The 13,148-nt window shown below is 37.0% G+C and overlaps 1 protein-coding gene across 2 annotated transcripts in view; it reads left to right on the top strand.

Annotated features, from left to right (window-relative positions):
- The window catches only part of LOC111158765 (ubiquitin protein ligase E3 component n-recognin 1), a 145,604-nt gene that overhangs the window by 101,654 nt on the left and 30,802 nt on the right, over positions 1-13,148 (top strand). Inside the window, exons 33-38 of one of the 2 annotated variants that reach the window (XM_022521027.1) lie at positions 2,448-2,545; positions 5,013-5,106; positions 6,389-6,537; positions 9,416-9,471; positions 10,854-10,950; positions 11,718-11,785. In XM_022521027.1, the coding sequence (XP_022376735.1) occupies positions 2,448-2,545; positions 5,013-5,106; positions 6,389-6,537; positions 9,416-9,471; positions 10,854-10,950; positions 11,718-11,785 (562 nt within the window). The remainder of the gene's footprint in view (positions 1-2,447; positions 2,546-5,012; positions 5,107-6,388; positions 6,538-9,415; positions 9,472-10,853; positions 10,951-11,717; positions 11,786-13,148) is intronic. The other variant, XM_022521035.1, reaches the window with a different exon arrangement.

Here is a 13,148-nt window from a genome sequence, read left to right as displayed (position 1 = left end):
ATTATATGAATTAGCAGGTCACCAAAACATATATAATTAAACAAACTGTATGATATCAAGACTAAATTATTTGGGAATTAAATAGTCCTTGCAAAATTGGATTCTTTAGTGATATCCATTAATAAAGTTCTATGAAATCCTTAAAAAAAAAAAAAAAGAATAGGATGCTTCAGGGGCGCCTGGGTGGCTCAGTTTGAGCCTCTGCCTGTGGCTCAGGTTCTGATCTCACAGTTCTGGGCTCAAGCCCTTGGTTGGGCTCCCTGCTCAGTGGGGAGTCTGCTTCTCCCTCTCCCTCTCCCTCTGCCCCTCTCCATTCATGCTCTGTCATGTTTGTGTGCTCTCTTTTTCACTCTCTCTCTCAAATAAATAAATAAAATATTTTAAAGTAAAAAGGAAGAATAGGATGCTTCAGGGCAGTCCTTTCTGAAGTTAGACCAGTCCTTACAACTGGGTCTCCTTGAACACTGTGACACTTTTAATGTGTAATAACACCTTTGTTACTTAGGATCTGAAATATGTAATTATACATAACATTTTTTTAAAGCACTTGAGCCTTCCTATGTAGTTGGATGTATTTGCCTCTTTTGTTTTTAGAAAATCAGTATGAGTATAACCTAAGATATGAAAGTTAAGTGTATAAAAAAACTTAAAACTAGTAATAAACTGATATTTTTAAAGAAAATTGGTCATAACCGATCATAGTACACTTTCTGAGAACTGAAAAATTCTTAGGTCAAGTATATGTCCAGATATGTGAATTTTGGCACAGTTCATTATATAATTTCACTTCACTCAAGACTGTCCTTTCAACAGTCCCTTTTAATAACATTGTTTCTAGTCTCATTGTTTGTTAATAAAAGTTTGGATCAGTTCCCTGCCCTTACAGAATTTGTATTACAGAAAGGAGAGACGAACAATAAACATATGAATACAAAGTGAGAAATACTATGAGAAAGCTAAAGCAGCCAGGTAAAAGGCTAGAAACAGATCAGGTGCATAAGACTATAGACAAAGTCATCAGGGAGCTCCTCTTTGGGATAATGAAATTTGATAGGGGCCCAAATGAAGTGAAAGACAAGTACTGTTAATCTCTGGGAGAAGAGAATTCTGAGCACAGGCAATAGAAAGAGCAAATGCCCCAAAGTAGGAATACATCAGCATGTTTGAGGCACAGCAGACAGGTAGTATGTTGGAATGGAACAAGCAAAGAACCAGATCATAAAAGGGTTTATAAGGTAAAAAATTAGAATTTTATTTTTAGTATTAAAAACACAAAATATTTTATGTGTGATGGGAAACCATTGGAGTATTTTGAACAGAGGGGTGAGGCCAGATTTACATTAAAAGGTCCTTTTGGCTGTTATACAATGAATACATAGATAATAATGAAGCACTGTTGTGGAAACAGGAAAAACAATGTATCGAAATAGTTCAGGTAAGGGATAATGTAACTTGGATTAGGGTAGTTACAGTGGAGGTAAAAAGAAGTGATCAACTTGGCATATGTTTTAGAAGGTAAAACCAGGAAGAATAGCTGCTGGGTTTGAAGGTGGGCTGTGAGAGAATCTGAGAAATCAGTGATGACCCCTGGTTTTTTATTTGAGTGACTAGAATGATGATTCCCTTTGTTGACATGTTTTACTTCTAGGTGTTGGGCCTGTGAGTGGTATCTTATTCCTTTTAAAGTTCTCCTCCCTCCCCAAACTACATTTTTTACTTTTATTTATTTATTTTATTGAAATATAGTTGATACACAATGTTACCGTATTTTTGGGGGTACAACACAGTGATTTGACAGGTCTGTGTGTTATGCTGTGCTCACCACAAGTGTAGCTGCCATCTGTCACCACACAACACTATTACAGTACCATTGGCTATATTCCCTATGTTGTGCCTTCGTCCCCATGACTTATTCTTTCAATAACTAAAAGCCTGTGTTTCTCACTCCCCGACACCCCTTTTGGCCCATTCTCTGCCCCCTCCAGCAGCCATCGGTTTGTCTTTGTATTTATGGGTCTCTTTCTGCTTTGTGGGTTCATTTGTTCTGTTTCTTAGATTTCACATATAAGTGAAATCATATGGTATTTGTCTTTATCTGCCTGACATACTTCACTTAGCATAATACCCTCTACATCTGTCCATGTTGTCCCAAATGTCAAGGTGTTATCCTTTTTTATGGCTCAGTAATATCCTGTTGTGTATATACTACATCTTCTTTATCCATTCATCTGTCAGTGGACACTTAGGTTCCTTCCACATTGTGGCTATTGTAAATGATGCTAAAACTGTATTTATAGACATATGTGTTTCTATGACCTAGGAAGTTAATCTGAGGGAGTTTGACTTTTTTTTATACAGCCATTTATCTATAGAAAGACTCTACAAGTGCAGCTTTTCAGTCTAACTTTGTGCCAAAGGCTTAATAATTTTTAAATGTCATTTTTCAGTGAGAATACAGAAGCTGTTGGTCAACTTTTGACCCTGGAACAATGGATACAGACTGTTCTGGCCAGAATATCAGGTTATAATATGAAACATGCCAGAGGTTTGCTTAAATTTACTTTATATTTAGCTGCGTAAGATTTAAGTGTTAGAGTCTTTAATTTTTTCTCAAGTATATACTGCTCTAAATTATGGTTTGCCAGTACAGATTTGTTGATTATCAGGAAGTAAAGGTTTTCAAAGCCAAGACTAAGTTTGGCTTAAATCACTTCATTAGATTAAATAATTTTCATACTGGCTAGCAATACAAACAGTGGTTAATCTGGAGTCACACTGCTTTTACACTGCTTGGAGTTAAATCATAGATCCATTGCTTACTATCTCTGTGATCTTGAACAAGTTACTTAAGCTCTCTGTGCCTCAACTTTCTTATTTGCAAGGTTGGAATAATGGTACCTATCTCACTGATTGAAGGATTGAGTTATCTTTTGTAAAGTGAAACAGTGCATGATATATAATATAGGCATTAGCCATTACTGTTAAAATTTTGTTAATATGTTTTTATTAATAATAAAAATAACATTTTAAAACTGTTACCTCATTTATATATTCCTTACAGTTGAGAGATAAGACTATCTAAAGACTCTGAGAAGTAAACAACAGCAGGCAGATTGAGGAGGGAAGTCAAAATTTGAAGAATGCTTGGCAATGAGTTTCCTGGTTTTTTTCTGTCCCTTATTTCCCAGCTTTGACCCCAGGGTAGCCTGAGTCACAGAGCTTTGCATTGGACATGAACAGCAAAAAAATTTGAGAGATTCCCTCTTTTTGGCCAAAGGATCAGGAAAAGAAGCCCCTCAGAACTGGAAACTGTAAAGGGAATTCCTGTTGTGGTTTTTTTCATCTTCTGACCCTCTCCTGAGGTCAGCCCCAGTCATGGAGCTACAGTGCCATAGTGGTCATAAGACACATAAAATCCCAAGAGAAAACCAATATCTCTGGCCAGAGGTACAGGAAAAAAAAGGACCTCTGTGTTCCAAAGAAGGCAGGGCGAATCCTTATTATTTTTTCTGTCTTTGCCTCACAGCTTCACCCCACAGGTAAACCCAGTCATCTGAATCCACTTGACAACAGAGGATACTAAAACTGAGAGAAACATGTCATTTTGGCCAGAGGAACTGGGGGAAAGGGCCCCTTGGAGCTAGAGAATATGGGGAAATCCCAGAGAGGAGAGAGCCTATAGAAGAGGAATGTCCTGTTTTTGAGACCAGCACAAATCTTGGGCTTGCCTCCAAGATGCACATGTGTAGAACAGGCCCAGAGAAATGGCAACAGGGTTGACAGTGAAGAAGCATTAAACCACCACTGAGGGATATTCAAAATAACCAATATAAGATCCAAAATTATTCAGCATAAGAATCTGACCAACTCTCAAGGAAAAAAAAAAATTAAATGCCAATCCTGAGATGTTTTAACATTGAACTTTTTTGACAAAAAATTTAAAACAGCTGTATAATTATTAAGCATAAGGTAAAGGTGAACACTTTAGAAATGATTGGAAAAATATGAGTTCTCAGCAGAAAAAAGTCGAAACTATTAAAAAAAAAAGAACCAAATAGAAATAATAGAATTGAAAAAGTACTGTATGAAATAAAAATTAACTAGATGGGCTCAATAGTAGAATGGAGATGGGAAGGGTAAGAGTTAGTAAACTTGAAATTAGATCAGTGGAAATTCTCCAGTCTGAAGAATAGACAGAAAAGTGATGGGAAAAAAAAACAAAAACAAAAATAAAAAAAAAGAACATAGCTTTAGAGACCTATGGATCCAATTTTTAAAAATCCAATATTTATGTCCTCCAAGCCTCAAAAAGAAAAAGTACAGTAGAGAAAAAGTTTTTTTTTGAAGAACTAATGACTGAAAACTTCCCAAATTTGGTGAAAAACAAATTTACATATTTAAGTTCAGGAAACCTCAAAAATAAACTGAAAGAAAAACTATACCTATATAGATCATACCCAAGCTGTTGAAAACCAAAGATGAAGGGGAAAAAAATCTCAGAAGCAATCAGAAAAAGACCACTTGTTTCATATAGGGAACAACAATTCCAATTTGATGAGGAATTGGAACCAAAAAGAGGTTAATGTTCACCCAAGGTCTTAGTCATAGTGGCAGAGCTAGGATGCAAACATACGCAGCTTGGCTCCAGATGCTCTGCTCTTATTCACTAATATATGCTGCCTTACTAATAGAATACTATGCATCCATTAAAAATGAAACTATAGAGGGGGAGTTACTGATGTGGAAAGACATTTATGATCCATTGGTGAAAAAAACAAGACACAGAACAGTACTATGGATTTTGTCTTTATTAAAAAATCTGTGTGTGTAATGTTCTTATGGAGAACAGAAGAATATCACCCAAATGTTACTAGAGAAATTTTGAATGATTACTTATTGCTTATTAGCATTTTCTAAGTTTCCTAAAATTGTCATATATAATTTTAAAAAGCTAGAAAGATGTCTCACTAAACCCTCATGATTTTTCTTTCTTTTCCCTTTTCATTTATAAGGAGAAAACCCAACAATTCCAGTCTTATTTGATCAAGGAATGGGCGATTCCACTTTTGAGTTCCATTCTATCCTCAATTTTGGAGTTCAGTCTTCGTAAGTATCTAAGTAGTCAAGAGAAGTCTGTAAATGGCTGTGAAAATAAGAATGAGAATAATCCTTCCTCCCATCCTCCCATCTTTCCTTCCTGCTTTATTTGTAAAATTATTTCTTTACCCCATTTTTATCTTGTTTCTTTCTCCCTGAGGTTTTATTTGTACAATAAAATAAAGTGGTGTGAGGTATTAGAGTATTATGTATTAGGGTGAACCATGTCTATAATTAACCATTTTTTTTAAAGATTTTATTTATTTATTTGAGAGAGAGAATGGGAGAGAAAGAGCATGAGAGAGAGGCGAGTCAGAGGGAGAAGCAGACTTCCCACTGAGGGACTCGATTCTAGGACTCCAGAATCATGACCTGAGCTGAAGGCAGCCGCTTAACCAGCTGAGCCACCTAGGCACCCTGTAATTAACCATTTTGACCAACAAAAATGCCATTTCTCTATAGTCCTGCATACAATAAGAGCAGCATTTAAGAGACTTTAATTAAAGTCATATATGACCTGCCCTCTGACTTCTGAAAAGTCTCTAGTCATCCACCTCCCCAATTCATTTTTCTTGTTGGTAAAATTCAGTACCCTCTTATCTTACATTATAAGGTTATTAGAAAAATACTTATGTGAAGACACTTTGAAAAATATAATGTATCCAAATCAGGTGTTATTATTTAATAGATATTATCTTATGTACATTTTTTAGTTGTGATCCTTATTTATATTACATTATCTCATTGTTATTGAAAATACTTAGGAAAGGAATGTTAGGAAAGGAAGTTCAGAAAACCAGAAATTATCACTCCAAGTACATGACATGTTCTCTCTCTTTCTCTCTGTCTCTCTGTTTCTCACACACATACACATACACATACACATACACATACACATACACACACACACACTGTTAACACTGAAGTCCTTCTTAGTCCCTTTTACAGACACTAAAACTATTTAGGTTGGATCTGTTTCCTCTGAATTTTATTCCTTCTCTGAGTCTGCCCTTAATTTGGATCTAGATCCTATCTGCTGTGATCATTTACTGCATCTTTTACAGGAAGTAAAGTTATATGGGCCATTATCATTTTGTAAAAGGTATTTTTCTACCTATAAGATACAGAATTCAGCTTTTCCCTTTTTCAGAGGCTCTAATCTCTAATTTGACAAAGAGCAGTTTACTTTGTCAAAAGGAGTTAAATTGCTACTTCAGTACCTAGTTGGACTTCTCAGTAGATAACCCCATTTACTAAATTACTATACAAATTTTTCTTGTTTTATTTTTAGGATAAAATATTCTAATAGCATCAAGGAAATGGTCATTCTATTTGCTACAACAATTTATAGAATTGGACTGAAAGTACCTCCTGATGAAACGGATCCTCGAATCCCCATGATGACCTGGAGCACATGTGCTTTCACTATCCAGGCAATTGGTAAAGCCTGTGAGAGACTGCTTTGGAGGGTTCATAGAAACAGGATTAAAATTGACCACAATTTTTCCATTTTTCCCCTAATGGCTTAAAATAGTTTGAATTGTTGGAGGAGTATTAATATCTCAGTATATTAGTGTGGCATGATGCCATTTATTCCAAGAATTTTTTTTTTAAGATTTTATTTATTCATTTGACAGAGATCATGAGTAGGCAGAGAGGCAAGCAAACGGCAAGGGCGAAGCAGTGTCCCCACTGAGCAGAGAGCCCAATGTGGGGCTCAATCCCAGGACCCTGAGATCATGACCTGAGCCGAAGGCAGAGGCTTAACCCACTGAGCCACCCAGGCGCCCCTAGTCTGAGAATTTTTTTTATCAATCCCTTTTTAACTACAGTGTTGGCTATATGCAAAATAAGCTCAAAATATTTGAAAGGTAAAGCACAAAGCAAGCTATGTTTGAAAGCTGGCAGATTTACAACACTGGAAAATCAAGAAAAAAAGGCAAAGGAAGAAGAGTCAAGCCAGAAATGTTCAGTAGTTTGTTTTTTTTTACACTTTGAGAGAAAAAGAACGAAAAACCAAAGTCACCTAAAACATTATCAGGATAGGGAAAGGAAGACTGAGGCAGTTAGGAGAGACAGATTAGCAGAAAGAACTAAGAGGTCAGAGGGGAAGCCCACTGACAAAATCCCTGCCATACTGAAAGTTTCTTACAGAAAATTGTAGCAGTCAAATCAACATGTTGTACACCTTAAATGTACATAGTGTTATGTGTCAGTTATATCTCAGGAAAGCTGTGGGGGGAGAGAAGAGTGTAGTAGTGAAGAATTGCTTAAATTTTAAAATTAGCACACTTGCTTATTACAGTCACAAGATATAATACTATCTTAAAAACAGTAAGAACTGTAATTCTTTTATGTCCTCTTTATCCAAGACAGTTTCAATTTCCCTTTCCAATATAGATTTTTGGCAGTTTTTTTTTTTTTTTTTTTAAAGATTTTATTTATTTATTTGACAGAGAGAGATCACAAGTAGAGAGGCAGGCAGAGAGAGAGAGAGAGAGAGAGAGGGAAGCAGGCTCCCTGCTGAGCAGAGGGCCCGATGCGGGACTCGATCCCAGGACCCTGAGATCATGACCTGAGCCGAAGGCAGCGGCTTAACCCACTGAGCCACCCAGGCGCCCTGGCAGTTGTTTTTAATGGAGTCTACCACCTTTTCTTTTTCTTTTTTTTTAAATATTTTATTTATTTATTTGTCAAAGCGCACAAGCACGAGGAGCAGCAGGCAGAGGGAGAAGCAGGCTTCCCACCAAGCAAGGAGCCCAATGTGGGACTTGATCCCAGGACTGTGGGATCATGACCTGAGCTGAAGGCAGGCACTTAACCCACTGAGCCACCCAGGCGTCCCAGTCTACCACTTTTTCTTCATTTACATATATTTTTGTAGCAAGGTGTTATTTTGCAATTCAAATTAAGTAGCGTGAAGCCATTTCTTTCACAAAACCATCCTGCGTATCAGCTTCAGCCTCCTAAACAGTTACATCCAAACCTGTCAGACTTAAATCATGGATAAAAGATAATACACAGATTTATATTTACCATGATTAAATAAAATGAGATATAGGAAGAATAAGATTTTTTAAAAAGATTATTTATTTATTTATTTGAGAGAGAGAAAAAGAACATGAGCAGGGAGGAGCAGCAGAGGGAGAAGCCGACTCCTCACTGAGCAGAGAGCCCGACCTGGGGCCCTATCCCAGAATGCTGGGATCATGACCTGAGCCAAAGGCAGAGGCTTAACTGAGCCACCCAGGCACCCTGGAAGAATGAGATTTAAATAGAATAGAATCTGAACAAATTGATAAATACAAAGCATTCTCTTAGAGTCATGATCTACTACTGAGTATCTTGAGACTTCCAGTGAAGGCATTTTACACTTTACTGTCTTTGGCAAGACAAACATTAGGAATCAGGAGTTTATATTGAGACCATTAACATTTCAAAAAATGCACAGTTTTTGTCATAAAAGTGGTGAGAAGTTCACTGGAGAATAGGACTAAATTTTTCTGTATGGTTCTGTAACCTAGTAATTGGATTTTATTTGATTACTGTAGTGTTATACTGTTTTCACAGTGCTTTTTCCATTCGGGGACCTAGCGTATAAGCCACTAACTTACCTCATTCCCTATGTGTATGGAGAGACATATACAGGATGTGTTGGCATAGTTAGAAACTACTGTTAAGGAATCAATATATAGCATCTCTTATTACTGTCCATTCAGAGTTGAAAACAGAAAATAGGAAATAAGCCCTCCTTACTCATAGATATATCCGCTGCCAGAGAGCAATGAAAATACAAGTAATAGAGCAGTAAATGCCCTAGCCAGCAAGGAGAAATGCATATGAATCCATGGGTTGTTGTTTTTTATTTCCACTTTTGGTTATTTTTCCTATAAATGTAATTCTTTTTTAACAGTACCTATAAGAGCAATAGTTACTTGCATCTGCCTTATGTATTTTTAAACAAAATAAGTTGTGATTATATATAAAAATGACTTGGTTAAAAATTGTTGGCATAGAAGCAATGTTCAAAGGATGAAAAATGAACCAGGATGATTTGTTTTTTCCAAGCGTTCTCTATAGATAACTGCAGGGGCTTTATTATTTATAGTAACAATTTGTAAGTGATCTACATTTGTTTTTTATAATATTTTCTCACTCAAAAATTTGGAAATTTTGGCTTAAACATGAAACTTTGAAGGGGAAAAGTACAAATCATCTGGGCAAAAATATAACCAGTTAAAGAACATCTGATAGAAACCAAGTATACAATTGTAGCAGTATTCAGGATTTATTATTTTTGTTTTTCTTACTCTTTGAGAAAACCTCTTGGGAGATGAAGGGAAACCTCTGTTTGGAGCACTTCAAAATAGACAGGTGTGTATATTCCAGAAGGGTATGTGTAACTCATGGTAGGCTTTTTTTGGTATAGTCTAATTTAACATTAGTCTAATTTAACATTTTTAAAAACCATTATTTAATTCACTCCTTTTTCTATAAAAATTAGCAAAATTCTTTTTTTTTTTTTTTTTAAAGCAGCTTCAGTCTCACAGGAGACTAAATGGCCAACATTGTGCACTTTATTTTTTTTTTTAATTTATTTTTATTTTTCTCACCATAGCATATACCCTCCCCAAAGTCTATCACCCGGCCACCCCATCCCTCCTACCCCCCTGCCCTCCACCAACCCTCAGTTTGTTTCCTGAGATTAAGAGTCTCTTATGGTTTTTCTCCCTCTCTGGTTTCATCTTGTTTCATTTTTCCCTCCCTTCCCCTATGATCCTCTGTCTTGTATGGAACTAGAGGGCATTATGCTAATTGAAATAAGTCAATCAGAGAAAGACAGTTATCATATGATCTTACTGACAATGAGGAATCTGAGAAATAAGACATTGTACACTTTAGAGAGTTTACTCAATCTTGGTGGTTAACATGAGAGAGATTTCCGGTGATACTTAACTTTTTCTCCCCCTACTTTGTTTACTGCCGAGTCAGAAACCTGGTGTCTCCTTCATTTTCCTTCCTCACTAATTTTGCCCCATCATGTAACATTAAGTATTAGTGCTGGCTTAACTATAAATGAATCCTCATAGTAAGTTCAAGAATGAAACTAAACCATGGCTCCTTGATGGGCAGATCTTGGCACCACAGTACTATATGCCAGGCCTATCTCCAGGCCTAAGCCTCATATTGTAGGGGACCCTGGGAAACAGTGCTCAACAAATAGCCCTAGGACAACAGAATGGGCAACCAAAGATTCCCTAGACCACCCCCATCCTCGCCATTTCCCTCTTATTTTCCTGACAGCTGGCACAGGAGACTTGTAGTCCATAGTGTGCTTCCCTACAGTTCCTGCCTTCTGGTTAGGAAGCAGGAGATCTTAATTCAATTAGAACTTTTAGGGGTTTCTTGCCATCATTTTAGAATTTCTATAAATATATATATTCTTTTGCCCAGGCCTCAGCAGGGTAAATTAGTCCAAACATTTAAGAAATTGACTGGGGAAAATGAGTACTTAAATGAGAATTGAAATAATTAATCGCTTTAATACCTCTTTGTCATGGGAAAATCTGTTAAAAATTTGATGAGCTCATAAAACTTTCTAAAAGTACTAAAAATATTGTAATTTATTGGCAAGACTATAGAGTATATAATAAGTCTGCAGCTAATTCTTGCAGACTGGGATTGAGTTCTACAGTGAGTGACTTCAGCCTATCATCTTCCCTTATCTTTTTATCTTTCCCTCTCTTACAATCTAGCATAATGGTCTGAAAGCATTAATGCAGTTTGCCATTGCACAGAAGATTACCTGTCCTCAGGTCCTGATACAGAAGCATCTTATTCGTCTCCTGTCAGGTAGTCTCCTCTTAATTATTATTACTTACATGTCTTTTTCCATTGCATTTCTGGCAGTGTATTTCATTAGGAAGCAACACACTGCACTAATTTGGAATCACTCACTACAGCAGCTTTACAAAAGAAAAAACAAAAGACCTGGTGCCACTATAATACCTGCAATCTTACTTCAAAACTCAGGTTTTCCAAATGGTTTTAACTTAACATCTACCCACCTCGGGACTTTATTGAACCAACATCCACAACCGCTAGCTAACATATTTGTATCCTAATCTGGTTAGAAAAGGGATCAATGACATGATAGCTAATTTAAAAATAGGTTTAATTTTGCTGGATGAAGAGGATATTCTTCATCCTCATTTCACTTGCACTGCTTTGCATGCTGTCTCTGCTCTGTATGTATGGATACATATTCTGTGTATCACAAGACATTTAGAAATGTATAGTTAGGAAAAAAGTATTAAGAAACATAGTATAAAAGTAATTCTTCTTATTCATTGAGCATATTTTTATTCTGTTATGCTGTTTACCTTTTTTCCTCCTGGATCTTATCTTTCAACTCTTAAATTCTATACAAGGCTTTCTAGGAGCTTTTATTAGTTTAACTTATCTTTAGTTGTGGTTCCCATATCTTAAAGGTGTGATGTTCCAGTTTACCAGTTTCTGTATTTTATAACTGTGTTACATTTTTGTTTTAGATGTTTTATATTATATTTAACTACATTGCAATCTTACTGAATGAATTACACTGTTGTTGTTTTTCCCAGTTGTTCTTCCTAATCTAAAATCAGAAGATACACCTTGCCTTCTATCTATAGATCTCTTTCATGTTTTGGTAAGTGTTCAACTAAAATTCTTAAGTCGCTCAAGTTTCTGATTTCATGTATTTTCCCATTCAAGTTCATGTTCTTTTTTCTTTAAATTTTTTTTTTAAGATTTTATTTATTTATTTGACAGACAGAGATTACAAGTAGGCAGAGAGGCAGGCAGAGAGAGAGGAGGAAGCAGGCTCCCTGCTGAGCAGAGAGCCATATGTGGGGCTCGATCCCAGGACTCTGAGATCATGACCTGAGCCGAAGGCAGAGGCTTTAACCCACTGAGCCACCCAGGCACCCCTCATGTTCTTTTTTCAAGATTATAAATTATTGGTGTTCAGACTGTAAAGTTTAGTCTCTTTTCCATTCTGCTTATGAATAGATACAGATTTGACTGAGACTTTAAAGGGCACCTGAGTGGCAAAGTCGGTTAAATGTCTGCCTTCAGCTCAGGTCATGATCCCAGGGCCCTGGGATCAAGTCCCGCATCAGCCTCCCTATTCAGCAGGGAGCCTGCTTCTCTCTCTCCTGCTCCCTCTGCTTGTACTCTCTCTCTCTCTCTCTTTCTATCTCTCTCTCTCGCAAAAATAAGTAAATAAAAAATCTTTCTTAAAAATCACTTTAGGAGCACCTGGGTGGCCTCAGTGGGTTAAGTCTCTGCCTTCGGCTCAGGTCATGATCTCAGGGTCCTGGGATTGAGACCCGCATCAGGCTCTCTACTCAGCATGGAGCATGCTTCCCCCTCTCTCTGCCTGCCTCTCTGCCTACTTGTGATTTCTCTCTCTGTCAAATAAATAAATAAAATACAAATAAATAAATAATCACTTTAAAAATGAAAACACATTAAAAACTAGTGGAGTGTGTCCAAAAACAAGAAATGGAGACTTGGAAGTGAGGAAGGTGGAGGTAAAGCTTCCAGAGAAATGGAAGGGCACTTCTAGCCCCTTCTGTGTCTTCTTTCAGGCAGCTTCAGCTTACCCCAAACTCTAGGTGGCTGCGAAATGTCTTCAGGGAAGGGCAGGTTTTTGGACAAGGATTCTAGTCCTCGTTTTCAGAGCCTAGGACTTCATGCTAGAAGTGCTTACAGCTCCAAAATAGACATGTTATATCTTCTTAATGCATCACTTTTTTCAGTGATGTGAGGGGAAAATAAATAATATAAGTAAGGCTGGGATAGCCCATAGCTGAACCAGTGACAGGACCTGTCATAAAAGCGAGGTGACCAGCCCATGCACAGCGTTGAGGTGAGCAGGGAATGGTGATTCTGAGTCCATGAGGTGAGACGGGCATCCTTTCTGGAAGCAGTCTGACTCCCTGGACTAGGGCTGGGGGAATATGTTTTCATGGTGACACCACCACTTGTATGCATTTACTCAATGAACA

The sequence above is a fragment of the Enhydra lutris genome, unplaced genomic scaffold, assembly GCF_002288905.1.
Source record: "Enhydra lutris kenyoni isolate GAN:26980312 unplaced genomic scaffold, ASM228890v2 scaffoldscaffold4, whole genome shotgun sequence".
NCBI lineage: Eukaryota > Metazoa > Chordata > Mammalia > Carnivora > Mustelidae > Enhydra > Enhydra lutris.
The sequence above is the reverse complement of the archived record's forward strand: the minus strand, read 5'-3'. Positions and strand labels throughout refer to the sequence as shown.